At 34.5% G+C, this 27,681-nt stretch overlaps 4 protein-coding genes and 1 non-coding gene across 5 annotated transcripts; 3 read left to right on the top strand and 2 right to left on the bottom strand.

The window, feature by feature from the left end:
• Positions 1–33: 33 nt before the first annotated feature.
• On the bottom strand, positions 34–3,080 carry LOC147397756 (putative pectinesterase/pectinesterase inhibitor 24). The gene is made up of 2 exons (XM_086449665.1): positions 2,045–3,080; positions 34–1,801 (listed from the first exon to the last, which is right to left on the bottom strand). Exons 1-2 carry the CDS (start codon positions 3,078–3,080, stop codon positions 1,125–1,127), a joined length of 1,713 nt encoding a protein of 570 aa, XP_086305791.1. The 3' UTR covers positions 34–1,124.
• A 1,495-nt stretch (positions 3,081–4,575) lies between these two features.
• Positions 4,576–6,470, top strand: LOC147397755 (putative invertase inhibitor). The gene is made up of 2 exons (XM_086450222.1): positions 4,576–4,603; positions 5,983–6,470. The coding sequence occupies exons 1-2, from the start codon at positions 4,576–4,578 to the stop codon at positions 6,468–6,470; spliced, it is 516 nt and encodes a 171-aa protein (XP_086306348.1).
• A 230-nt stretch (positions 6,471–6,700) lies between these two features.
• On the top strand, positions 6,701–6,772 carry TRNAH-GUG (transfer RNA histidin (anticodon GUG)). The gene has a single exon. It is a non-coding gene; the product is annotated as a tRNA-His (tRNA).
• A 1,464-nt stretch (positions 6,773–8,236) lies between these two features.
• On the bottom strand, positions 8,237–14,466 carry LOC147397753 (proteasome subunit alpha type-5-like). The gene is made up of 10 exons (XM_086449666.1): positions 14,324–14,466; positions 14,070–14,110; positions 13,866–13,947; positions 13,640–13,720; positions 11,463–11,576; positions 11,282–11,383; positions 9,958–10,016; positions 9,037–9,139; positions 8,601–8,666; positions 8,237–8,500 (listed from the first exon to the last, which is right to left on the bottom strand). The coding sequence occupies exons 2-10, from the start codon at positions 14,081–14,083 to the stop codon at positions 8,408–8,410; spliced, it is 714 nt and encodes a 237-aa protein (XP_086305792.1). The 5' UTR covers positions 14,084–14,110; positions 14,324–14,466; the 3' UTR covers positions 8,237–8,407.
• Positions 14,467–23,306: 8,840 nt separating this feature from the next.
• On the top strand, positions 23,307–25,876 carry LOC147397752 (F-box only protein 13-like). The gene is made up of 2 exons (XM_086449662.1): positions 23,307–23,494; positions 24,449–25,876. Exon 2 carries the CDS (start codon positions 24,472–24,474, stop codon positions 25,699–25,701), a length of 1,230 nt encoding a protein of 409 aa, XP_086305788.1. The 5' UTR covers positions 23,307–23,494; positions 24,449–24,471; the 3' UTR covers positions 25,702–25,876.
• The last annotated feature ends 1,805 nt before the right edge of the window (positions 25,877–27,681 follow it).

The following is a 27,681-nucleotide window of genomic DNA, read 5'->3' as shown; positions in this document are numbered from 1 at the left end:
CAGTTATTGAGGACAAGAATGTATGTGGCATTTGGATTCCTCGACAACTAAATGATTTCATCAAGAGAACCTTATAAGGGGAATTGAAGCTTAGTGCTCCCTCTCTCTCATAAAGTATACGAACTAACTTCAAAAAATGATCAAAAACTAATTAAGAAATATTTTTCCATACATGTTTTTTTAATTATATGGATGTTTAAACAATCAAGATGCAAAAAATATCATGTCATGCGTGTTCTGGAAATATTGAGCATGTAGGGAATATATTATTGTGTAAATGTCTTGTATTTTGTTGTGCTACCTGAGTTTTTTAAGGAGTAAGAAAAAGGCAATCATGTAATATTTTCTTAAGGGATTTTCTATTTTTGGGGAGTTTTATTTGTTTTACCAACTCTTGATTATATAAATAGAGATCTCTAGGACTGTAAAACTTATGAAAAAATAGTGGTTGTTCTTGTTCTGTTCCGTTAACGTAGACACACCGCCGAACCACGAAAATCCTTTTGTTTTATACAATTGTGTTACTTTTGTTATTTCGTTTTTTTAACATATATCTCCTATATGATATATAATATAACTTTTTACTAAATAGAACACTTATTGTACTTGCGTTAACTAAAATTTATTCTTGTCAACTTCTAATGAATGCTCAAAAAACATAGGAAGTAAATTGTAAGGAATGAATGTCCCATTCCTATTCTGCATGACACGTTTTAGTCGGAGTTTAAAACCCATCGGCCTCCGAACCAAGCTGTTTTTTCCATTGCATTGGTTGACACCACCGTTCTGGATCTCGACTCAATAAGGAATACCTCCTACCTTTTAAATAATTTAAAAATGCATATGGCACAGTAATCTAGATTCTTATTGCAGGTCCCAATTTTCACTTTCTAATTTAATCAGTAAAATAACCAAGAAATGAATGAAATTATACCAACACAAGTTTTATTTTGTTTTAACATTCCTGTAATCATAAAAATAAAGGAAAATTTACTCGAGGGATATCCCCTTATTAGTCTTTATTTCAGTATTGGTTCCAATACAAAACAATAATCAATCAAAACATAAAAACAAAAACAAAAAATCAAATCCCCAAAGACCCTGATCAAAGAAATAAAATGCATTTAGAGACCTGATTTATACCTAACACCTGCATTAGAGATCCATTTATCCCCACCGATAAACGATTTAACTGTAAATTTACTAGCCTCTTTACTAGTAATATTCTTCAACCCCTTCCACTTGACACGATTCCTTGTTGAAGATCCCGAACCAAAATTCTGAAACTCGGAATAAAATATCGTGTCGGGTGCAGAAGTGCCATTCCATGGTAACCATCCAGATGGATCGATCAAGCTCCCCATCGTCGACTGCATGTATATGGTTGTGGAGTAAGGCTTCCAAGGCCTGCCAAGGTATGTTCGAACAGAAGTCAAATTTCCTGAAGGCCAAATGGTGCAGTTTTGGATCACAATTCCTGTGTTTTGATTTGGATCAATTTTTCCTTGTGCTGTGATGGTGTTCTGCTGGCCAACCATGGGGACCTTAGGAAGGATGTTGCAGTTTTGGATGACAACCGCAGCATTTCCGAATATGAAATCAACTGTCCCATACACGTCGCATTCCCTGTAGAATTGGCGGAGTGAATGCGTGTAGAGGGAGTCCTGGAATGCATCAATGCGACACCGATAGAAGACAGATTGGTCCGAAGAGGCCAAGAGAGCTACTGCTTGGTGCTTGGTTGGACCAGCTGTGTTACGAAAGCCCATGTCTCGAGCAATAAATCCCCTTCCAAACGCGGCTGCACAGGAATTAGCAAATATCTTAAGAAATGATTTTTTTTATTTTTTATTTTATTTTATTTTAAATTTTCCTAGGTTGTAATCAAATACCAGCAAACATTTTATGAGGAAGTCCATTTTCTTGATTTTCCAAAAAGATGGTTTGTCTGCAATCATATATAATCCAAGTGAAGTGAATTGTAGTAACTATTAAAGCATAATACCATAGAAATTACTAATTGAAGAGTATCATAAGAAATTACCAAAAGTTGCACTCGAAAATGTTGGAGTTCCATCAACGAAATTCCGTCTACCAGACACGATCGTAACATCCTTTCCATCACCGACCATCATAACATTCCATTTCGGCTTCTCGACCCTCACATTCTCATAATATACTCCCTTCTTCACATAGATCACATACCTCTTCTTGCTCTTCTCAGGGACTGCATTAAGGGCTGCATTGATGGTCTTGTACTTTCCAGACCCATCTTGTGCTACAACTGCATCTGCTTTTATTCGTGAGTTCGAGCTCTGTAGTAGTTTTCGATCTTTCATCGGTAACCATTTTGGTATTTCCTGAGAAGAGTAACTCATCAATCGTCGTAGCTTGAAAGAACTAACCACATTCGAAATGGCTGTGAAAATTGCAAGGCTATTGCTAGTGAACTCAGTCGAATTCTTAAGAATCTGTGATGCCATACTCTTTATATCTAATCTCGCGCTCTCGAGACCATCTATGCAAGTCTGTTGGTATGTTCCAGCTGCACTTAGCCATGTTCTGAGATCATCGATGACTTCAACCAATGTGACATCTCCCGAAGACAATGTGGTATTGAGGTGATCAATAGCAAGACTTAGAAGATCATGACAGTTATCTAGAGCCTCAATTGACATTTGATCGATAACACCATTGAATTTGTTTTTCGAGAAATGCTCTGTGGCTTTCGTTAATTCTCTCATTGCTATTTGGATTGATAACTTGAAGAGCTCTTCGGGGTTTGTCCTGGACGAATTCACCATTGGAGATAGGCTAGTGTAACATGAATCGGGGTACAATGTGGACTTGCAAACTGCTTTGATCGAAGTTGAAGTTGATTTATTCCCCGTATTAGCATCGTTGGATTTCGATTTTCCATTAGAGCCAAGTGAAGATCCAACGACCGCTGAAACAACAACTGCAATGAGGAAGATGGATGACAAGCTTATGATGATGATCCTCTTTCTTGTCTTCCGACGAGCTTCCAGCTTCTCTTGATCAACTTCGTTGACTCTCCCATAGTCTTTGAAGGAAGACATGTTTAACATAGTTATTTTGTACAAGTCTTCCTTTTATGTGACAATGTGTGTGGTTTCTCCTTTCCTTATAACATGAGAATGAGAGAGTTTGGTAGTGCAAGTGGCAGTACGTGCAAGGCACTACAGCTAAAATATTACAACTTAATAAAGTGCTTCCCATGTTGTTGAACTACTACTGCCGAGCTTGCACTTCTTCATACAGTTTACATTAATTATGTTGTTGGACCAGAAATTTTTCAAATATTTGGGCCTAGCTGAAACTGTGATGGGCTTATAAAATTTCAGCAAAAAATGGTACATTAACTATAAATTAAAAGGGTCGCTTAAGTTAACAGTTTAAATTAACAGTTCAAATCCTTTAAATTCAAGTAAATTGATTAGTGTAGTAAAATATGTAAGAATTTGTTGAAATTTTGTGGGGATGAGCTTCATGGCATGGAGAATTTATTACACAGTTGGATTGTCCATAGTCTTAACTATTAACCACAGATTATTGTCTTACATATATTGGGCCTTGGTCGAGAGTAGATAATTGGTGGAATGGGCCAGTTTTCAATAGATCCAAGCCAATTGAAAGGATCCTTGAATTTTATGGATCTGGCAATTAAATTAGAGTTTACCATCTTTTCTTGAAGAATAATGCTGGATTGACGTCAATTCACACTTTGCTGATGTGGAGGTGTGTAGTGAGCCATAGATGCTTTTAATCCAGATACAGGTGAAAAAAAAAAAAGCATCTATGGTTGCTGATGTGGAGGTGTGTAGTGAGCCATAGATGCTTTTAATCCAGATACAGGTGGAAAAAATAAAAAGCATCTATGGTTGCTGATGTGGAGGTGTGTAGTGAGCCATAGATGCTTTTAATCCAGATACAGGTGGAAAAAAAAAGCATCTCTGGTTGTTCGTGCATCTCCATATCAGCAAAGTGTGAATTGAAGTCAATCTTGAGGTCAATCCAACACATCTCTTTCTTAAATTAATTCTAGAATAATGCTGAAGTGACTTCAAGCTGGAACCTCATATCACACTTCATGACGTGAAAGTGGATATGAACCATAATGCAAATCATCTATATAATGCAAACAATTTTCTAAAATCAATTTTATGGGTGCTTGGTAACACAAATGATTAGAGGCACAAAAAGTATTGCAAATCATTAAAAAAATTATTCAACTCTAATGCATGCACATTAAAATACCCCTTATCATAGAAATTAATCAAATTATAAAAATACCCTCAATATTTGTTAGAGCAATATGCACATAAATTTACGAAAATATCCCTAATCAAAGATACATTAAGTTAAATACTAAAATTACAAAAATACCTCTCATAAAAAAAAAATAATAATAATTTCAATAGTAGCCTTCAATATTTACTACAATTTCATGCATATGAATTCACAAGAACACATCTCATCAAAGATACATTTACTTGCATACGGTTACAAGAATACCTCTCATAAGTGTTATCATCATGGGCGTCATAAATTCATATGCATATTGTTGTACCGAGCATTGAAGGTATTTTTGTAGGTTCAATATGTAGGTAACTCTATAACTTTGGTAGGGATTTTTTATTTTTTATTTTTTAATTTATGCGTATGTTAACATAAAAGTACTAAGGGTATTTTTGTAATTTGAAAAAAGATTTTGATGTGGTAAGTAAGTTAAAATCATTTCCACATTTTTATTTTAACAAGAAATGCTACTAAATTTTTGCACTAAAAATAAAAAATAAAAAATAAAAAACATTTCACAAGAGATTTCTTGGTGACGACCAAGCAATAGTAAAATTTGCATCAAAAAATATATGTATTGCAAAACGTTTGCGGTACAAATCACTTGCAAATACAAATGATTTGTAGTGTACCAAGCAGAGCCTAGATGCAAAAGTTTGGGGGCAACTAATTCAAAAGAACTTTTAAGGAAAATATAATAATGCTATTCCTTTATGAAAATAAAAGATAATTTAATTAAGAAGAGAAGAATGAAATGTCAAGAAGGCATGATTTTTTCTTAGTCTTTATATTCATCCATCTCCACAACATCGTCTTTGCTACGCCCATTTATGAACGTATCATTTCTTTTTCTTTTCTTTTTTTTATTATCAAATATCCAACCTTCATAAAATAGCAGGTTGTATGATTATGATCATCTAATCATACAGAAACACAATTCCTCCTACTTTAAATGTATAAACATTTTCCTTTTGGAGTGAGAGAATGTTCACCCTTACACTTACACTGCAGATGATCGAATCAAGGTAACTAAAAATAGCCACTTTGGAGTATTTCTTTTGGCCAATTACTACGTAACAAAGAAAAAAGGAAAAAAATACTCATTCCCTAAGAAAATAACAAAACTTAAAAGGTTGACATAGTAAAAAAATCTTCTAATCATAAAATACAATAAATATCCATCAGTGAACCTTGGCAAGGATGCTAATTATTTGCAGGCAATGAAGATCTGTCATATTTTGTTCCGTTTTGTTTTCACCCCCATTATTTATAACTCCTTGGGGACAGTGTAGCGCTTGATGTCACATGGTTCAAAGCCTAGCATTTGTTCTCAAGCTACAAAGATAAGAACTAGAAGCCAAATAACCCTACAAAGTCACTCATTCATGTGCTGTGCAGAAAGAGAGGCATCTTAGCTTCCTTTCATCCACCCCCTCATCACTCAAGACAAACACAACCCCTACCCCTACTTCTATGTCACTTTAAAAATTCAAAGAGTTCGAACTTTAAGATTTAGTTTATTTATTTCTTAATGTACAATGGTGTATATAAGTCTTCTTTTTCTTTTACACAAAAAACCTCCTTAACAATAGATATGACTAAATGTGAAACTTACTACCACGTAATGTTTCTCCTCCTCTTGTTGGTCATCTTCTTTGCCAGGCCCACCAATTCTACGAGATGGTTCAGATTTGCTTCACACTACGTGCAACTGGACCTGTTACTACGATGTGTGCGTATCATCCTTGGAATCCGATCCTCGAAGTCTTACAGGAGATCTTGTTGGGCTTGCTGCGATCGCATTAGACCTCAACATTGCCCAGGCTAAAGAAACAATCTCCCATATTCATAAATTGAAATCTCAATCAAACAACACCGATGTATCCAATACATCTAGGTGCCTGAGCGATTGCATCGAGGAATACTCCGATGCAATTGGAGATCTTGAGGAATCGGCCGAGGCTCTCAAGAACAAGTCTTATGGCACAGTGAGCACCTTGGTGACAGGAGCAATGACGGACTCGGACACGTGTGAGGATGGGTTCAAGGAGATGCCGGGGTACAAATCACCCCTAACACTCACAAGGAGGAACAAGTACTTCTCTATGTTATGTAGTAATGCCCTAGCAATTATCAATCTTCTGGCTTGAATTTGATCAATTGTGTTCGTTTCATGAGTGAGAATTTTTATTTTTTTAATGCTAACTTTTAGTCCCAATCTCAATGTCCGCAAAAGAGCTCATTTGTTCGATATTTAATCACCGTTTTCCTATATGCCAAAAAGCTTTGTTTGGCTCCTATTATACTGGTTATTTATCACAATCGAGAAATTTGAAATAAAATAGAATGATTAAAATATTCTTCACTTATCATACATGTGGTGGCTGTAGTTTAGTGGTAAGAATTCCACGTTGTGGCCGTGGAGACCTGGGCTCGAATCCCAGCAGCCACATGATATATTTTTTCAAATGTAGTTATGCATGTACTAAAGGTGAGGACCAGGCGAAGCATTTAGTCCTACATGTTCATCATTGGTACTCTTTTAACACTTCGACAACTACTTGAAGCCCAGACCCAACAAAAAATTAATAGGCTTTTTAATGTTTCAGCCCAAGCTGATTGATGCCTTACACTGTCAATTTTTCAAAATATAAGAATCGGAATCCTGAGGGTTTCTTTGGAATTTATTTGTGCGAAGAGTTTTCTCTATGTTTTATTTTGCAACAAGAGTCACAAGAAAAGCGAAGTTATCCCCTCTTTGATGAGGTGGGTTTTTTTTTTTTTTTTTTTTCACTTTTATATTGTAGTGGACATTTGAAATGAGTTTGTAATCGATTTTTGTAACAATCATTTCCTTGGGAATGAGATAAAGATGAAGCACTATATGAGGAGGAAGAAGGAGATGAAGAACGGCAAGTGAATTTAGTAGTACATAAAGATTTTGGTTCGCGTTTCCACCTTTTTGTTTCAACAATTGTGGTACACAATGCCTAATTAATTATTGTTCTTCACTACACTGCTGGCTATCAATGCATCTGCCAAACTTGGAACTTTTACTAGTATACCAAGAGAACATTTATGTTGTCATTAGTATTTTTTCAATCAGTCTCTCTAAAGATCCCATTATTTGATTAAAAAAATGCAAAAGTATTCTTCTTTTACAACTGAAGAGACATGGATATATATTTTCCTACTGCAAGGGTATTACGGGGACTGCAGGAAAAGAGGAAGTTACATGGAGATTACAGGCTTCAGCAATGATGGAAGGAAACAGATTTACAAGTTCAAACATCTCTAATGAGAGTTATTTCTTGCAACCCTTGTCATAAACCCACCCCCCTCCAAAGCTCTAGTTATTTACTTTATTCTTCAGCATCTGGTTGAGGAAGTTAAAAAGAGTAGATTTGGTTGTTAACTTCCTTATCCGGTGCTGAAGCACAAATCGTTTTGTTTAATGAAAACCAAGTTGACCTCAGTCTTGATCAACATGATCCAACTATAGATGTTTTAAGTACAATATCAATGGCTTATGTTTCCAGGAAATAAGTTTAAACTGTCAGTCACTCCACGCAAATTACGTCTTAGAAAATTACATATGCCACAGTAATGCTGAGACCAAATATTCAATGGTACAAGATCAACTTTTGGCCTACAAGATCTGGGAAGGACTGCTCAAATGAAATAGTTGAAAAACAGGATCATCACTATTAAATATCCTCAGTGACGTAGACTTGTCCTTAAAAGTAGGTGTAATGTTATATCTGAGTTGCATAACATGCTCTCAGAGACCTACAATGTTAACATAGTATTTTACCACAATCCACATAGTAATCTAATATCCTACAATAATGCTTTGAAGTTTCTTGTTTTTTGTTTTTATTGTTAACTACTTCAAGTTTTTATATAAATCAAGTGCTTATAAATATCTATGGAAACAATTGATCAAGCGCAATTTCAATCAGTCAATAAAACAGGAAATGTACTGCTGAAGGGAAAGAAAGTATGAAAATCCTCCGCTAAAACAAAATGTCTCTATTTAAGGGTGAAACAGATCAAGGATAGGAGATTTGGGAAGTGAAATTCACTTTTATAGGCGACTGATGACAGCCTCCACCTCAGAAGGAGAATAGAGATGGTAAGTTGGAGCCACCTTAGCAATATCGACATTGTTTGGAGTCACCTGAAACAGATCAAAATAACAGGTCAAGGGAAACTTAAATGGGCAAAACACACACAGACTAATGTGAACATCATGATTATCTTTTACAAGAAAAACTTGCCTTTTCTTCCATTACTTGCTTCAAGATGGAAAGTACTGCTGTTTCGGCTTCTTCAAGTGTCATGTCCTACACATCAACCACCAATCACATTAGTCTATGGTTTTCTAATCTTCAGTGATGGCTAGGTAAAAATTGGCACATGGTGTATGAATAGAATCGTGTTGACTGGTTTGGCCACAAGGGAGTAAATAATTTTAAAGAAATTGGACACTATGTTTTCTTGGTGGGGGAAGGGAACAATCGACTACTTTCAACAAAAAAAAAACCGGAACAATAGACTCCCTCATCAACGCGCAACACTCATTTTCTCCCTTTCTTCTTACTAGTATCCAACTTCCAATCATGAATATTGGGTGCCCAGTCTCCAAAACGGGCTGAACCATTTTGGATTAGATAGATAAAACAAGAAGAAAAAATAACCTATAGATACAGATACCTTGTTATATTGCTCCTGTAAAGAGCTGTCTGCTCCTTCAGAACCTGAACCTATAGCTTTCGCATTGCACTGCCAAAAGGTGCCAGATGGATCTGTATAGTATCTGCATATTACATTTTTCTCATTCAATTAACAAAATAAATAACATAAATACAAAAAGCTGAAAATAACCACATGGAAGATATATGCCAAAGAGAGGTGGCCAGAAGCCTAAGAAGGAGAGCATAATCAAACCCTTCAGAAACATCAACTACAGGTTGCATTATCAATTGCAAAAATGCTAACAAAATGTGCTAAATTCCAAAATTATAGTTGAGGAATTATAAAATGGCAGCAAAACAAACTATGCTTTATAAAACACATTATGAGGAAATCAACAAACAATATGTTTGTAGAAAGAGCATTACGAAGATAAGGTTGGATGACTTGAAAGGCTAGGAAAGACATTCATATGAGTGCATTTGAAGGAATCTGAAAGTTTGCTCCTACACAACGGAGACCAATAATGGCACCAGCGAGGCTTCCACTCCAATGCAGGTTGAAAGACCTAAAATGAGGAGAGGAATGCTAAGAAAGGCACGGGTGAGGTTCGGAGAAAAGATTTGAAGACATGCAACTTAGCCAAAGATATGGCTCAAGGTAGAATTGAATGATGGAATAGGATTAAAGACTCATGGAGAGGATGCTTGGAAAAATTTAAGTGTATGTATTTGAATACCAACTAGTGCAAAACCATGTTCAATTACATGTTTCACTATCTATAGAAACAATATTTATAACAATAAATAGGTAAGTTCAGAATTGGAGAAGCGAGAAGCCTGCTATACACATCAACACAAACCTTAGCAGGCCCATTCCTATATGGTTATCAAAACAAGGCTTAATAAACAATATCAAGATTTCAAAAGAATAAGAACTTACAAGCTAGGCCCATTCTCATCATGGCCTGCAATGAGAAGAGATACCCCAAAAGGTCGAGACTGTACAGAAGCATAATCATCATCAATTAGAGAGAATTTAAGACCAAATCCACCTAGCATTCTGTAACAGACTCAATGAAACTGCAAATCAAAACTATATTTGTGAAAGCAATTCCCATCCATTATGCAAACATTATGTACTTTTCATTTCTGAGTATGGAGAAGCATGCCAAGGATCAAAACAATGTTTTCCGATGCTGAGATGGTGAGGCGAGATGCTCAGCTGGCTAGCACCTCGAGGCATAAGACGTAAGTCTCACATGCATGAACCTTCAAAGTAAATAGTATAATATATATATAACAGTAATCAAAATTGAAAAATAAAATTATAATTGGCCACCACATATCTCCAATTTTCAAGTTTCAAATCCTCATAATCAAATTCCATGTTTTAATCACCTACATTGTAATAATATAAAATATTACAATTTAATATTTCACCAAGAAAGAAATACTGTATATTTATCTAATTGAAAGTTTTTGCAGTAAATAACTATTACATGTTTATTGCTAATTATAACAAAATATTTTTTTTTTGCAATAACTTTCTCTAGATAATACTAAACATTACAAAAATATATTTATGAATCAAATCAATTCAACAATTGTATTTGCATATATCACTGTTTATTTTTTGAGGCTACAATTATGTTGCATGCTAATAACATCAACAGTAGCAGCAGCAGGAGAAGAAAACAGGAAATAGAAAATAAAGTTAATATACAGTTTCAAAAAGGAATATGTCTGAATGTTGGAAGCCTTCCGCTTATTCCCACAAGATTATTGACCAATTGGACTGAATTAGAAGCATTGTACCACTTTCAGAGAACTTAGTGTCCTACACGACTCTTCCGGATGAAATTCAATTGAAATGTATGGTCATGAATGTGGCTAGTTGCTCATGGAAGACCGGGAGAGAATTCAATCAAAAGGATTTAATTGAAGGCCTAACCGGAAAGAAGAATGCAGAAGAAACTCACCCACTTCTTTTGTGAAAAGGCTACTGTTATATTTTACTGGCCGGGAAAAGGAAGCAATCAGGAAACTGATCGTCGTTGGTAGAATCAGTTTAAAAAACAACTAAACTTATATATAATAGTTAAGAGAAGAAAATTGCAGCTAAATGACTACTATACTAAGCTGCATAAGCAGTGATCACTAAGTATGCAAAATATCGATTCTCCAGAATGCAGTATTTGGAGAAGATAAAATACAGTATACTAAGGGGATGAAAACATGAAAACTGCAAATGAAGAAGTTATAACCATGGATTCTTCATCGCCTTCGCCAAATCGTAGGGCAAGATCACATAGAGCTTGGGTGGTGGATTCAACAGTCATCGGCTCACCATATGAGAACCTGTGATTCTGAAAAAGGTACATATACAAATCAGTAATTGGTTAATGTGTACTGCTCGGGAGAGGTAGACGTGTAAACTGACAGCACCTGAGTTTCAACACGAGCATGTTCAACAAGTGTACGAGCATCAGCGATTAAACCACTCATTGCACACCCTATATGATCATCAATTTCCATAACTTTCTCCACACTGCTGGGCTCCTGAAAAAGATATATCAAAGAAATAAATGTGGGGTAAAGCCACTTGACTACCAAAACTCAAACAACTTTGACTGACTCTCAATAATCTAAATAACTCAATGGTTAATGGAACATCACAGATGGTTGATGGACTCTCTATAAAATGACACACTGCATGCATTGAGAAAATTTCTCACTGCTGACATAAGTAAACATGGATGAGACTAGTAAGCATATCGAACAAGTCATTTGAGATAACTCACATTTAGTAGGGAGCTTTGTGTGGGACCAAGTATCAGACGAAGTCTTGCAGTATTAGGGAAAAATTGATGGATCCAAAATCCAGATAGTTCTGGCTTGTGCGGCAGGATCCATTACCTACTAGAGTTGGCCCGTCCATTTCAAATAGGAAATCTTTTTGTGGGTCCATTCCTGGGTGTATCGGTAACAAGGATACGCAAGTGAAGTGCCAACTTAGCTAAGTTGCTAAGATGTGTGGAGTGTAATTCCCACGTCTTACATTCAAACCCCCAACTTCACTAGCTAACCACTAGCCCTTTACCTCTTCAGAAATAATAATAATAATAAGGATGTGCTAGTCTGTAAAATTTCTTTTTGGAGCATTAGAAAACACATTATATCATATACACTCCACAGTTCATAAAATACATTCCATAGACAGCTTACCTACATGGAAACATGTGTAGGATGACACTTAGTTTTTATTACAAGAGATTGACATACTTCCTAAACTTACAACCAAAGTCACAAATTTTTGAAAAATTCGCGTTTAAAACGCAACTTGCATCCATAACGATTAAAATGGTAAAAAAGAAAATGCAACTTTTCCTGTGTCACAAAAATCATTGACTTTTTCCCCTTTTTTTTTCCCAGAGACAAAATTTTAAACATTTTCTCTCTTTTTTTAAATGTGGGATTTGATGCATAATAGAATTTGGTAATTCATAAGTGTAGAAATATGGGATTTGATGATAATAACTTGATTTTATGAATTTTCATTAGATATATATATTTTTTTTTTCATAACTTTTAATATATTTTTTTTCTTTTATTTTCATCGTTTTTTTTCCATTTTTAACGTTTTTTCCAAAGTTTTTCCTTGCCGATTTAAACCCGTACTCCGGCTTTGTGACTATGCTTACAACCACATCACATGACTTCCTTTCATCTCAAATTGGGTCATATGTATGCTTGGAAAGCTGCTAGAAGTATGAAAGACCAAGTCTGCAGCTTGGCTCGATTTACGTAATTCACTATTAGCCACATTTTCTATAAAAACTAAAGAAATGTACCCTGACACAAACACATAATTCGTTAAATTGGTTCAAAATTCAAAAGGTGATATAGAATATTTTTCTTTTGATCAATAAGAAGACCATGTAACATCTATATTGGTAATGACAATGACGCATTCCTGAGTTGCTTAACCACCTTAGCCATACAGAATGACTAGATTAAAACTACTTACAAGTTGTTCCAACAAGGCAATGATATTGAGATGGATGAGTGTAAATACTAGGGAAAAAAAAATCAGGAAAAGTCCACATTCAAAAAAGTGTAGGAGTAGCACCAATATGTGATAAACTAAGAAAATTTCAATTGAGATGATTTGGTCATATTCAACGAATGATAATTACAGCCCAAGTTACAAGGAATTTGCAAGTTGAAGGTTCTAACGAAAATAGGAAGATAAAAAAGAACGTGAATTGGGCTAATGAGAACAGATATGAACATGCTACAATTATTACAAGACATGGCTTTAGGAAAATTTGAATGGAAGAATTACATTAGTTCAGCCAGCCACAAAAAAATTGGGATAAGGCTTCCATAAAGATGATGATGATGATGACAAGTCCACACAAAAGTTTTATATGCAACCATCTAGAGAAATAATCGGTATGGTTAGCAGGTGAATGTGTTCTACTCATTACATATATTGTACACATGGGATTGAACCGTCATCTCCTACTTGGGTGAGCACAAACTAACTAACTGTCTGAGCTACCGATTGGGAGTTGGAGGTGAGTTTAACCAAATAGATTGATGAAACAAATGTAACGAACCAGCAATGGTGAAGTGATACGCTTCTCAACAGCAAGCACAACGCCCTCTTTGGTCCTCAATCCGATTGCAGTCGAACCTAACTACAATAATTATAATTTAAAAAAAAACTCAAATTCAGTAATAAAAATATAAAAAATAAAAACATATTTTATTCAATAAAAAATAAAAATAAAATAAAATAAAATAACAGATTATGTGAGAAACTAAGAAGAAATGGGGATTTACCTTGATTGCCTCAATGGCATATTCAACCTGAAACAATCGCCCTTCGGGGGAAAAGGTGTTGACACCTCTGTCGTACTCAGTCCTTCAATCACCACAAAAAAACAAAAACAAAAAATCAATAACCAAAATTTGTAACAGAGTGATCATTGTTTGCGAGTAAAAAATAGGGGGAAAATAATAAATTTGGTAACGAAATGTTTTCACCTGGTAAGAAACATCTTCGATTCGATTAGAACCCTAGAAATCTGCACAGAAATCCTAAAACTTAGGGGGGAATGCCTGGGAGTTTAGATTTTCAGAGATCCTATCTCTTTCGAATTAAAATTCGTAGGCAATAAAAAAAAATTAAAAAGAACTTGCTGAGATCTAAAATAAAGAAATCTCAAAGAATAAAGATCATATTTTTTTTGTATAAGAATGATAAATTAAATGAGATATAGGAGGTTGAATCTATCTACCTGGTTTTTACAAGATTAACGCTTCCGATTCGAACGAACTTAGGAAGAAAAAGCTTTCACTGCGCTTCCTTCTGCTATGCTGCTTTTAATAAGCTTGCGACTTGCGAGACAAGCAAGGAAGGCAGTGGGCTATTTGGGGTAGAAGACGGTAATTGAGAGACGTATGAAGGGTATTTTTGACAAGAAAGTAGTAACTAAATGAAAATAAAAAAGGTGATTTTGACATAAATCCCTTGACTGTTTTCTTTAATCAGAGATTAACGGCAGATGCCATTTGTGAGATAACCTATTGTTAAAAGTCTGAAATACCCTTTCACCTTTAAAAATTACGCAACTGACTCACTTAATCGATCACGAAACACTTTCCTCGCTAACATTGTAAGATTTTAAGCATTACTAATGTTTTGCTCAAACGTATTATCACAATAGCAATCCAACACCATGACCTTCTAATTTTCTTTAAAAAAAACCCATATCCAAATGCAAAATATTTTAAAAAATAATTTCTTTTGAATTTGATCCAAAATTTTTAAAATGGACGATTATAAAAATTTTACATAACTCCCAAACTTAAAATTAAAATTCAATTGTGAAAAAAAAAAAAAATTTGGAATCTTCTTTTTTTCAAAGTTCATGAAATGTTGTCTTCTACAACCATGAAGCACCGGATCATCTTTCTAGATCCCACAAGGTGAGCCGAAGGACACTTACTACATGAATCCTTACTAACTTAGTAAGGTTGATAGGACTCTTAACTTATCTATGAATCATTTGAATATGGGGCTCAGGTAACCTCCCTAGTTGCCAAAACAACACATGTCTCTGGTCATTGACATCATATTAAATAAACAAATTGATATGTTTTAATCTTGATCAAAAGACAATGAAAATGGATTGAGTGGTATTAAGGGCCATGTGACTACAGTGTTGTCAAAACAATCCATTAATAGAAACAATTGAATTGTTGTAATCTTGATACAATGAAAATTCACAGTCACCAAACTACTAAATTTGAAAAATAAAATTCAACGATGATAAATAATTTTTTTAAAATTTTGAGATCTAGACCATTGTAGCATCTAATCATCTTTTTGGATGCCACAAGTAGACTAGGTCAAGAAATCTCTCTTATATCTTGAAAATGATTGAGTTGACTCGTTCGATCATGATCACGATCTTATAAAGATTGTGATTTTGAGATAGTGATACGATCTTACCTATTCGATATTTGCATGATTCTTGTAAAAGTGCAAAAGTTAATGGAGTATGATAAATTTTTCTCTAGGGTTTCAATATTTCTCAAAGGAGAGAGGTTGAATAAGATAATAGGTTTTGAGGTTGAAGATGATAACATGTTTTGTGAAAAAAAAAATTACAGTTTTACATCCGAAATCTTATATCCCATATTTGTTTCCATATAAGAGATCTTGACCGGTAATTCACTTGGATTTTTTTTTTTTTTCTTAGAGAAAGTGATTCACGGATGAATTAAGTACATGGGTGTTTCTGTCTTTTTAAAATTGATTACCACCACAAACGGTCGGTCTCTCATTAAAGACAACCATTTTCTAAATGTGGATTTGAAAATGTGAGGGTATGTCTAATATTCATCAAAATGTGGGGGTATGTCAAAATCACCCTGAAAAGATAGGTGATTTAGACATACTCCTATGTTTTCTTGAATTTTAGAGTTACCCCCTATGTTTTAAAACTGATGACATGCATCCTTGGACCTCAGTTTTTTAAATAGATTAAGAGGAAAATACTCAAAAGCCCTCATCTTTAATTTCTAGCCCAAAATCCAGATTTTTCTTCCCTAAATTAGTCATCTTCAACCTCTTTTGGATAAAACCCTCACCATCTATCTTAAGATTACATCTACTTCAAGTCTTCAAATTCAAATCTAAAGGCAAAATACAATTTTTTAGGAAGTAAAATAATAAAATTTTGGATAGAAAAATTAATAATATTTTACAAAAGGAGGCAAGACAGAAAATGATGGATGGAAATAAGATTGAATAGATTAAAGTTATCTTGGAGGTTGAAGAACTTGAAGATAATTAGTTTTGGAGAAGAAAAATATGGATTTTTGTCTAGTAAGTAAAGATGAGGGCATTTAAGTCTTTTCCCCTAGTCTGTTTAAAAGACTAAAGTCAAGGGATGCATGTCATCAATTTCAAAACATATAGGCGTATCACTAATATTTAAAAAATTATAGGGGGTATGTCTAATCATCTAAAAAAATAGAGTTGCTATTAGCACTCCAACTTTTACTTATTACACTCCATGGTTGAGAATAAGTAAAAGGTGGGGTGCCAATATAAATATCTATCTCTAGATTTCTAGTTTTTGGGTTTAAGATTTATATAAGCCTATCTTAATTGTAAACAACTACTAAAATTGTTTGAACGAGTGCTATAATGCTGAGATATAATTTCAGCCAAGATTTTGTAATGTTTGAGTAGTGTATTTGCATCATTAAGTGGGCATGATGTATAATTTAAGAGATTGGGGTGTAATAAGTAAAAGTTGTTGTGCCAATAGTAGTTTTTTAAAATACAAAAAGAAAAAAAATATATATATATTTCCTAAAATGTGTGCAACTTATGACAAGATTTTGGTTCTTGTACACTGCTCATTTTAATTCATAAAACATGTTTTTCTAATGAATTTGTCATTTTTATAATCAACAAATTCGTAGATAAATTATCAATGAGACCGCATGTGACCACGAGTTCACTGGTATTTTATCAACGAATTCATTGATTATATAAGTCACAAATTCACTGAAAAACATGTTTTGAAATTAAAAGGAATAGTGTATTTGATTCAGAATTTTGTCATATTCAACACACGAAATAGTGATTCACCCCGGAAGAGAAAAAAATCGAGTAGTGTGATGATTACAGACTAGGATCTAATAGCTAAAAATAATAAATGGCCGATTTTGATTTGTAGGCCCACAAAAGGCAAGGCCCAAAATTAATTAATTAATTAAGTATCAACACAAGACAAACAAGGAGAAGAGTTATTCGTGTGCAAAACATTATATAGGAAGCTTACACTAAATCAGATTTTACTTGATCCCAGACTCAATCATTTGCCATTGGATTGAATTCAAATCAAAACATTAAAATCAGATAAGAAAAAAAAAATCTCATTGGGTTAGTACCATATCAACCTGATCTGAACTTAACCCAATTTATTGACAGATTATCGACTACTATAACATGACACAACTCTCATTCCTCAAGCAAAGATTTGTTATTAACAAATGAGGGTATTAAGCTGCTATGTATCAACTAACAAAAATGGCATACAAGCCAACCATTCCACCCATGTTTTAATCTTCGTTCTAACAAGGAATTACCCATGATTTAATAGTGTAACACCCTCATTAATTTGTTAATTGCAAAACATCACTCGTTTAGATTCAAAATTCCTTCCTTGGAATTGTAAAACATTGTAACTTAAGTAATATAGAGATGGAAACCGAGACTACTACATGGACAAGACCATGATCTATAGACTAGGCAAAGCCCAAATACAGGACCAATCCGTTGTCTACAAGGATAAAGGATTATCAAAAATATATATAAAGAGAAAGGGAGAGACCAAAAAGGTATTAAGCTCCTAAAAACCCTTTTTTTTTTCTTGATTGTCAGCCTTAAACAATAAGTTTAGGGGAAGCTTGAGTATATTAGAAGCCAATGCTTTGCTTAAGAATTAAGAAGGATACTTATTCTCTTGGGGGACATTGACCATGACCAAAAGAAAAAAAAAAAAAAAAGTAAAATTTCCTACCAAAAAATCCCACAAACAAAGGTGAGAGCATGCATTAGTAGGCACACTACCCCTTCACGTGCGGAGAATTTTGTTTCTTTTTTTTAACCTATGAAAGCATTCTCTTGGGGTGAAAAGGCATAACCCTAACCCTAAAGCTACCCCAAACTACATGCCTAAACTATTTGTACTACTTTGGGCATGAACTCATGCGACTGTCACTTAAACTTTTCTTTTTCAGTATTATATACTATTTGAAGTTAGTCACCTAAAAATATGTATGCAATATGGTACCCTATTACCAATGAAGACTACAGAGAAGGGTCTTTCCCTTAAACAAATTTGTAAGGCAAGGTTCGAATTCTCCCAAATTCCTAATGTGTATTAGAATAACTTTTTTTTGTTAGAAAATAAAAATAAAAACTTAATACTTTTTCAAGTATATATACGAATTAGACATTACCAGTTCCAAGTATGTGGTAACACCTATCCTCTCCCCCCTCACAGAATCATATAGATCATTTGACTTGGGATACATAAGGAAAAGATTTATGATTGTGCATATCCTGAGGCAAGTGATATACGATTCTGTGATGGGTGCTTGGGAGGTGTGTGTCAAAGGAGGGCGTCAGAAAATCATTACACTTCTTTTTTTTCTTCTTCTCTCTCCCTATTTTCAAGCAAGTGAAATTTTATAAAATGAAAATTATGGCTAAACATGTATGAGGAAAATCCATAAATTGGGGAGACCTTCCAAATCACCTACATAAGCTTTCTAGACATCATTAATTAGACAGCTCTACAATTAAAATAAATAAATAAAAATCATAAAACTTCCTTACTAAGAAACATAAGAAGATAAAGCATATCCTCTCTAAATATATCATCTATTGGCCAAATTTGAATTTTATAAGGAATCTAAACAAAGTCTAACCCATTCATGGGAGCGGATCCTCTGTAGTTTGTTTCTCCTGAAATTTCCTATGGTGTGATTACACGGTGGAGAAAGTGTCACTTGGCAACAACATATAAATCCCTCCCTTAAATGTTTTAGAGTTTATAGGCTGTTCGTTTTCAAAGCCCTTGATCAAGTTTAAAATCATTTTTTTTATTAATTTTTGTTTTCAGATCTGATGTAGAACATGATCCGTACATTCTTGATGTGTTAGATTTTCCTTTTAGCATGACCTCTCCACTGTGAAAAGATCACTACATGAACTTCAAGAGAAACAAACTATAGAGGATCCGCCCCCCCATGCATCCATGGATACTTGCGATCAATCAAAGCTCTAAAAGAGGTAGAAGAGTTAGACTCAATTGCTACATTTCTTTCAACCAGGTTCACTTGTTTTAAATCTTTTCCTAAGGCACCTCTTTAATATATATTATTCGATGAATGACCAAAAAATCTGCTACACACCCTAAGATACGCCCTTTCTTAATTATCTCTAGCAATACAACCACCATATGTGAAATCAAGATTACCTAGCTTGAACCATCAACATTAATTTTGATCCAACTAGTTCTCGACGTAGACCAACACACCAACTTACCCTAATGAGCTCTAAACTCAAATTTTGAAACTCAATAACTCATGTTTATTGGAAGCGGCAACAGTAGATTTGGGCTTTAGAGTGCGGTCAAGTCTCCTAAACATGAAACAAAATTCCTCACAACTATAAGCACATATGGGGCCCTAACCTTCTCGATGATTGCATTTTTTGGTAAGATCCATATCACCCAAAAGGTAACCCAAGGCATTACATTGATAATAAGGCCAGCCTGATCCTTTCATTGACAGCTACATTAACTATGATTGCGGACACATCAATAAACTATATAATATATATATATATATATATATATTTATTTTATTTTATTTTATTTTTTTTGAAAGGTAACAAATATAATATTGCAATTTAGACCATTCTTATGGTATATAAGATTTAAAAAGTTATATATAATATTAGAGAATGTCCAAGAATCTCTTAGATTTTTTTTTTTTCAGATTTTTCTTAAAAAAATTAATTACTTACCTTCTAGACCAGTCTAGGACCTTATGATTTGAATTTTGATGATGAAAAACGATCATGAGTTGATGGTAAGATCGTTTAAAGAAATTCTATAATTTTATTTGGAAGACTATTTTTTAGTATTTTGATTGCAAGTATGACTATAGGAGAGTGGACCATGCTACTCGTTTAAAAATGTACGTGTAAAGCGTTAAATCGATAAGGCATCTGGACCCTACACGTGTCCAGATATTCGATCAGTGGGAGAATAGAAATAACTAATTTTCTCCTAAGTAATACTTAAGATGCCCAACTCATCTGAAGGGCAAAGCTCGAATGTCAAGTCTGCTCAGTCTATAAACTGAGCATGGTAAACTTTTGAGCTGTCTTCGAATCAACTCAGATCCCTTGATTTCAAGAAAGATCCCAAGAATCAAGGGAGTAGATAATGAAGTCCAAGAGAATCTTTTCTTTCTCATTATCCTCTTCTAAAGATAAGGAATCTCGAGGAGATTCCTTATTCAACAAGATTTCTTAGAAAGATTTATAAATAGATGAGGAGACTAAGAAAGAAGGGATTCGAAAGATCAAAACGTCCATTATTGATTAACTAGGGAATTGATTTTATCATCAGAAAATTTTTGACAAGTACCACACCAGTGTCACCATCATCGATTGGATGGAAGGAAGAACACGAGACGTTCAAGGGGAGCAAAGTTGTAAGAGGTAACATGAAATCACCTCTACAATACATTTTTTGTGATCAAGTGTTATACGTGAAAAATAATACAGTGCTGATACTAATTAATAGATGTTTATTTACTTTAAATAAAAAATTGTTGGTTTTAGTATTTATATTTTATAGTATTTTTAATTTTTTTTTTTTTTAAATGTAAAACTAAGTAACTGAAAAAAAAAAAAAACTCTATTTTAGTAGTAAAAAAAGACAAGAAATGCACTCACCTAATCCTAATAACAGAACTCAAAGAGAGAAACAAAAGCAGAAACTAAAACTAAAAGAACTCAAATCAAGAGAGGGACACATACAGCTAAGAAGTAAAGCAGATAGTGACAATGGTGGGCATGGAGATCTGTGTTGGTTGGAGAGAGAAAGATAGATAGAGAGCATCCCATCCCATCTGAAACAGCACAACAAAAGATATCGTAATTAACGGCTTTTCATCTCTTTTTTTCCATTTATTTATTGCTCTTTGCCAGTGTTCTGGGCATTGACTTGTACCAAAGAAAAAGAAATAAATAATAATAATAATAGTTCTACTTTGAAAACCACACACACAAACACAACACAAGTAGCAATAGATGAGATTCCTTAACGAGGTTGGTTTTTTTTTTTTTTTTTGCTTTTGCTTTACAAAGGTCAGCTACTGCCTTTCATACGTACGTGTAAACCCATTCTTTTCCGTATTTTTTTTCTTTACACGTAGAACGCTAACATGCGCTTTTAGGGTTTGCCAAAGGGTGCGGAGTGCCACAAAGACAAACACAATGTGACTTAGGTCCTTTGGGACCATTGATGTTAGATGTACTTCTCAAGGTAGTAGCATTGTAGCATTCACGTCATGTGTGCATTTAAATTAAGTGTTGATTTCGAGTATTTTAATTAACAAAACTTGAATAAATCTTAAAAAAGAGTTTCAGCTAATAATGTATTGGAGGGCGGAGGGGAGGGTCACTCTTAAAACATCTTTGCTATTGCTTGAGCTTCGAGTTTCAACTACTTATCTTCACTGACTACATTTTGAGAATGAATCGATGATTTAGCCACAATATGTCAAATTTGTTGGACTACAATCCAACCTATGTCCATTTTTTCGGAATGATTTATTTTTCTTAAAGATACAGATTTTGAAAAGAAATAATGTAATTTATTTTACTTTATTTTCATAAAAAGTATTAATAACTATAATTAATGTTTTGAATTTTGAAGAGAGAGAAGTGACTACGCAAGATACTGCATTTGACACTGAGCTGATGTGGTGGTATACACGAAACCATAAATATTTTTCCTCAAGACATGAGTGAAAAGCATCAACGATTTTGTGTACAACTCTGCATCAAATTAATGTGTCCTACGCAATCACTCTAGGACGACTCGGAAGATATTTATAGAGTAAAATTACTATCCTCAATGCCGCTGCTTTGTGTCAAGGGTGTCATTAAGCCAATCAATAGGTCAAGGGTAAATTGAATGTGCACATCTATCATTAGTTCAACCAACAATGATATGTTGTCTTTGCAGGATCTTTCAACATTCAATCCAATGAGTAAAATACCAACCTATCATTTGTTAGTGTTGTCATTGAGCTGGCCAATTTATCAAAGGCTACATATATTCCCTCAAGCTTAACACAACATACAACTCATATACCCTATCTTTTCATATCCACCAAGTCGCTTGATGTGTGGGTTTGGCAACTGAAGTAGACAACGTTGAGGTTTCATGAGTTGCTTTATGAAGAAGAGTTGTGATCCATGATGATATCATGTTCCTATATCAATAAATGGTGTCTATGTGGCACATTTTGATTGGATTTAAAACACACACCGCTGCGTGAATGACTTGTTTAGGAGTTTGATGTGTTTTAAACACCAACTAAAATTTGCCATGAGACCATTTCTATTCCATAGGAACATAACATGGTTCTGGATCCTGATCCTATGAAGTATGCCTCCTTAGGTAGCTAAACCTATCCTCCAATCCAATATGAGAAAGTCCTAAGATGGCCAAGTCAACAAACAAAATGTTCAAAGTTTAGTTATCAAGGACCTAATCAAGGCCATGAGACATCATCTACGCCTACACAACTATATACATTAAAAATATTCATGGTTTTTTGTTTTTAGTCATCACCATTTAACTAAAAATGCCTAAATACAATAATTAGAAATCAAATACTTGAATCCAAATTATAGTACACACAGTAAGTCTGAATATGGGCAGGTGGATCCTCCAATGAGTGGGACAAACAATCCTCCACAACTCAATATAGTAAAAAATAATTTGTTCCTAATTTTCTTGCATTTAAAAAAAATATTATTATTTGGCCTTTGCCACAACAACGATCCTCCCAAAGAAGTCAGTGTCAGCGGGTGGTCACGTGGATTTTTGACCCGAACCGATTCGGATACCACATTTCCACCCCATCTTTATGTAGAGCTTTTTCTTTCCTCTCTCTGTGTGTGTGTGTGTGTGCAAGCGTCAACGCTAACAAAAGGAGCTTCTGAGAAGCTTCGTCCCTCCCTCGCTTTATCTTTCTCTGTTTATCTGTCTTACAAAAGAAGGGCATCTCATCCCTCACAGTGTCATTCTCACTCTCACTCTCACTTCATCAAAGGTCTGGAACCCAGATAACGGGTACTATTCCCTTCCCTAATTTTCTGTTTCTTTTGTTTGTTTGAGTTTCTAATGTATTTGTTTGGTCAGTGAAGTACTCAACTCCTTAAAGGAAGATGTTTTGTTAAATAGGTATTTAGTTTTCAGTTGAAAGATGTGATTTTTGGATGTTATATATGTTCTTTGGACTTCCCAGAAGAAACAAAGACGGAAAACCAAGATTGGGTTCTTATGGATTCATTGAGAACTCCGTCCTTCCGTGGTTTTTGGTAGTAGTTGATGAAATCTATGGTTCTAATGGGTATTTAGTTTTCTGTCTTGGGATTTTGATTTTTGTTTGTAAGATGTCCTAGACTTCCCCAAAGAAAGGGTGAAAATCTGGATGAGATTGTTCTTATTTATGTGAAGAAAGTTGTTATCTGATTGATTCTTGGTTCTTTTGTTAAAAGATGCGGTATTTAGTTTTCCCCTCTTTATTGCTTTAGAAACAATTTGATGTTTTGGGGGTTTTAGTTCTATTTCCTTCTTTTATCTCGTGGAAAACCTTAGAAGGAGAATGATATTGGGTTCTTCTATTTAATGAGAAACACAGTTTATTTTACTTGATTTTGAGCTCCTTTTTGTAAAACTATATTTGCTTAAAAATTATATTTTTGGCTATGAAGTGCAGAATGTTCTGGTTTAGATTTGTGACCATTTTCTGTTTCTCTAATAGATTTCAACGAAATTGAGTGAATATTTTACCTTGTTTTTTTTTTTTCAAATTTCTGCAAGAAATGTTTTTTTTTTTAAATAAGTTTGTTAATGATCTTTTTAATTGAATTCTCAAGGCATTTGTTAAAGCTTCTTAAGCAATCTGCATTTAGATTTGATCTCCAAGCATCCTTGTACTTTCAGTGATTTAATTGACAGACAAAGATACGAAGATTCCTTTTTGCCAATAATACAACTATTCCCTTTTGTTTTTTTTTCCAGTTATCTTGCCATATTTTGAATCCATGGAGCAAGATCAAAGTTGGGTTTCAATGAAAAAAACCCGAAAGAGAAAACTACAAGAAGAAGAACATGGAATTCCTGTCTTCACCTTCGACGAACTGAATCAAGACCTGCTTGAAAGGGTTCTTTCACTGTTACCAACCTCAAGCTTCTTCCGCCTTCGTTCAGTGTGCAAAAGATGGAGTTCTATTGCAGCCTCTGCATCTTTCCGACTCGCTTGTTCTCAGATACCTTCTCGAGACCCCTGGTTTTTCATGGTTGGTCCTCACCTCGACCAATCTATAGTTTTCGACACCACCGAAAGAAATTGGAAAATTCTCAATTACCCAAACCTCCAACAAAACTCCATCTGCAATTTGATCCCAGTTGCCTCTTCTGGTGGTTTGGTATGTTTCCTCACTATTTCTGGTGACTTTGTTGTTTGTAATCCGGTCACAAACACTTTCCGCGAACTCCCTCCATTGGATCCAACCAATCGTAGTCAAACACTCCATGCCATTGCCATGAATTCATCTTCCAAACACTCCTACAAACTCATCTTAGTCTCTGGAGAATTCCCAAGCTTCTCTGTTAAAGTCTATGACTCAGGTAAAGATTGCTGGGAAGAAGAGATTATGATAAGTCGAAAGACCGACAACTCAATGGGGTCTGAATTAACCAGAGACGAGACCGTTTACTTCCTTAGTAAGGCTGGAGATGTGGTGGCAACTAATATGCAGAGGAGCCCATCTAAGCAATACTCATCGGTTATAACAATCAAAGATGGGGAAGAAATTATATACTTCCTTAGCTCATCAGGTACTATTATTGCTTGCAATCTGGCACGGAAGTGCTTCTCTGAGTACCCAAGGTTGTTGCCAGTCTTTTTTGAGTATTCCATCGATGTGGTTGAATGTAGAGGTGAAATGTTGGTGGTGGTCTTATCCGAGTGCCTAGAAAGTGCAAGCCTTAGAGTGTGGAGGTTCTCCGAAGAGGATCGATCATGGCAACAGATAGCGGCAATGCCTCCTTGGATGTCACATGAGTTCTATGGCAAGAAAGCTGATATAAACTGTGTGGGATCCAACGATCAGATACTGATCTGTCTGAACTCGTGTGAGATTAGTAGTTATATTTTATTTGATTTAGTGGCTAATGAGTGGACTGAATTGCCCAAGTGTTTTGTGAATGGGAAGGCTAAGGAATTTATGTCTGCCTTCTCCTTTGAGCCTAGGATTGAAGCTTGTGTATGATAATTGATTTGGAGAAAGATTGAAGTGTATGTTCTATGATGTTTTTGCGATTTTCGTGGTTTTGTTTAGGATTGATGTATGACTCTTATTGCTATTGCTGTGCATTAGCCTAAAGTTGATTATGTAGATACTTATCTTCATTCGATTCAATTAACAGAGGTTGGCTTTCATCTCATTTTCTATTTATTAAGTTAATCTTTTAATATTAGAGATGGAATCCTGCCGTGATCTATAGTTTGTCGATATTAGAGTAATTAAATATGAAATTCTCATGAAGATTAAAATAATGATTATCTTCTATTAGTTAGTGTTTACCTCTAATTAGGACTTCTTTCTATTGTTATTTATATAAATTCAACTGGGTTCTTGTAATTCAACTATCAAGAATTAATAGAAATCTTTTTCTTTTACATGATATAAGATCGGATCCCACTTTTCGTCACTCGTAATCACTATTAGTAGATAATCAAGTTCCATAATCCAATCAAATGCTTCGGGGAGATATCATCCGGTGGACACTTGGACTTTCGACACGTCGTGGAATGATGATTTCACAAACAGACGATGACCACCAGTGATATGATTGATGTTTTCGGCAACATCAACCATTGAATAAATGAAATCAAGTTATGTGATATTAAATAAAACTAAGTGTCATCGACGAAGATGTATCATCTGTAATGAAGATTAGAATAAAAGTTAGGTTAGAAGTTGCGAAAAGTAGATGCTTTTACACAATAGTTGTCTTGAGGGGGAAGATGCCAAAGATCATATTCATGTCTCATCCTCTAATCCTCCAAATAATAGAGAGAAGGATCTCCTCTGAATCCATATCTTTATAGTGCCTTCCCTCTAATATTGCAATGGAATCTTTAAGATAAAGGTGGGTGTGTGTGTGTGTGTTTGTGTGCGTGTGTTGAGAGAGACAGAGGGAGAGAGATCTTTATAGTCTTTGAAGTCATTAAAGTACATTGAAAAATACCACTCTTGTAGAATATTTCAGTATGATCTGCTGTCCTTGGAATCTCGTACAAGAAAGGATCTTCTTTGATACCTTCCCTTGATATAGCTTCATCCATTATTGAAGCTGAGACGCACAGTTCCAATGCATCTTCCCTGGGGTCTCTCTACACTTTTTTGCAGTGCATCCAGCTTGCCCACCAAAAAAAAAAGGAAACTAAAAAAAAAAATGAAAGAAAGAAAAGAAAAGGAAGCAACAGTTGCATTTCATGCAATTAACCTCCTTTCCAAAGTGAAAGGTGCAATAAAATCAATATGGGGATTTGATGTGGTGCCCCGACGATCCTTCCATGTAAGTTCCAAGTGCCCCATTTTAAAAATAACTTTTGTGGTGCAATAATATTGTCATTGTAGTTTGTCACCACTGTTTACACTGTAACCTAATTATCAGGGGGGTTGGGAATTATGAATCACATTTTCCATTGGACACTTTCTCAAGTTAAATTTTCAATCAAGGAGTGTATATTCATATTTTTCCTTACCACCTCCATTTATATAACTTTTCGATCCTCTTAATTTGATGTTCTTTCCCTCATTCTAATAGTGTTACATTATAACTGTGGGCCGTCTAAGTAGAACATTCAAACAATCAAAAGAGAGAAAAATAAAAATAAAAATGAAAGCATTACAAGGAATTGAAATTCAAATTGGCTTAGAAATTATACCAATCGGTTTGAACAGGATATGACATCATTATTGTGAGTGATTTTTCTATCAATCTAACACCTCGATTCTCCCACTCGATCAACTCAATCTCCATTTCCCAACACCGGTATGGTACCTGCCAAAGAAGTTCCAATGGTTAGGTTATTTGACTGGAATTTCATAGAATTAATAATTAAATTTACCACTTTTATAGGTTCAATGCTCTTCCTTTGTTTTAAGAAGTTTCATCACTGTTTCTATCCATGACAATTGCATCGATAACACTCTTCTTGATCTTAGGTCATCATAATTGTC

This window comes from Akebia trifoliata, chromosome 8 (assembly GCF_017979445.1).
Source record: "Akebia trifoliata isolate Shusen 1 chromosome 8, ASM1797944v1, whole genome shotgun sequence".
NCBI classification, from domain to species: Eukaryota; Viridiplantae; Streptophyta; class Magnoliopsida; order Ranunculales; family Lardizabalaceae; genus Akebia; species Akebia trifoliata.
This window is presented reverse-complemented; position numbering and strand designations above follow the sequence as displayed.

Bases quoted from the DNA above. Each gene is read 5' to 3' on its own strand.
- LOC147397755 (XM_086450222.1), top strand. From the start codon at position 4,576: ATGCATATTGTTGTACCGAGCATTGAAG. The intron at 4,604-5,982 runs GTATTTTTGTAG...CTTCTTTGCCAG, and splicing joins TGTTGTACCGAGCATTGAAG to GCCCACCAATTCTACGAGAT.
- LOC147397756 (XM_086449665.1), bottom strand. From the start codon at position 3,080: ATGTCTTCCTTCAAAGACTATGGGAGAGTCAACGAAGTTGATCAAGAG. The intron at 1,802-2,044 runs GTAATTTCTTAT...ATTCCTGTGCAG, and splicing joins ATTTTCGAGTGCAACTTTTG to CCGCGTTTGGAAGGGGATTT.
- LOC147397753 (XM_086449666.1), bottom strand. The intron at 13,721-13,865 runs GTAAATCCCCAT...TAATTATTGTAG, and splicing joins ATGCCATTGAGGCAATCAAG to TTAGGTTCGACTGCAATCGG. The intron at 9,140-9,957 runs GTAAGTTCTTAT...TGTAATATGCAG, and splicing joins GATGAGAATGGGCCTAGCTT to ATACTATACAGATCCATCTG.
- LOC147397752 (XM_086449662.1), top strand. From the start codon at position 24,472: ATGGAGCAAGATCAAAGTTGGGTTTCAATGAAAAAAACCCGAAAGAGA.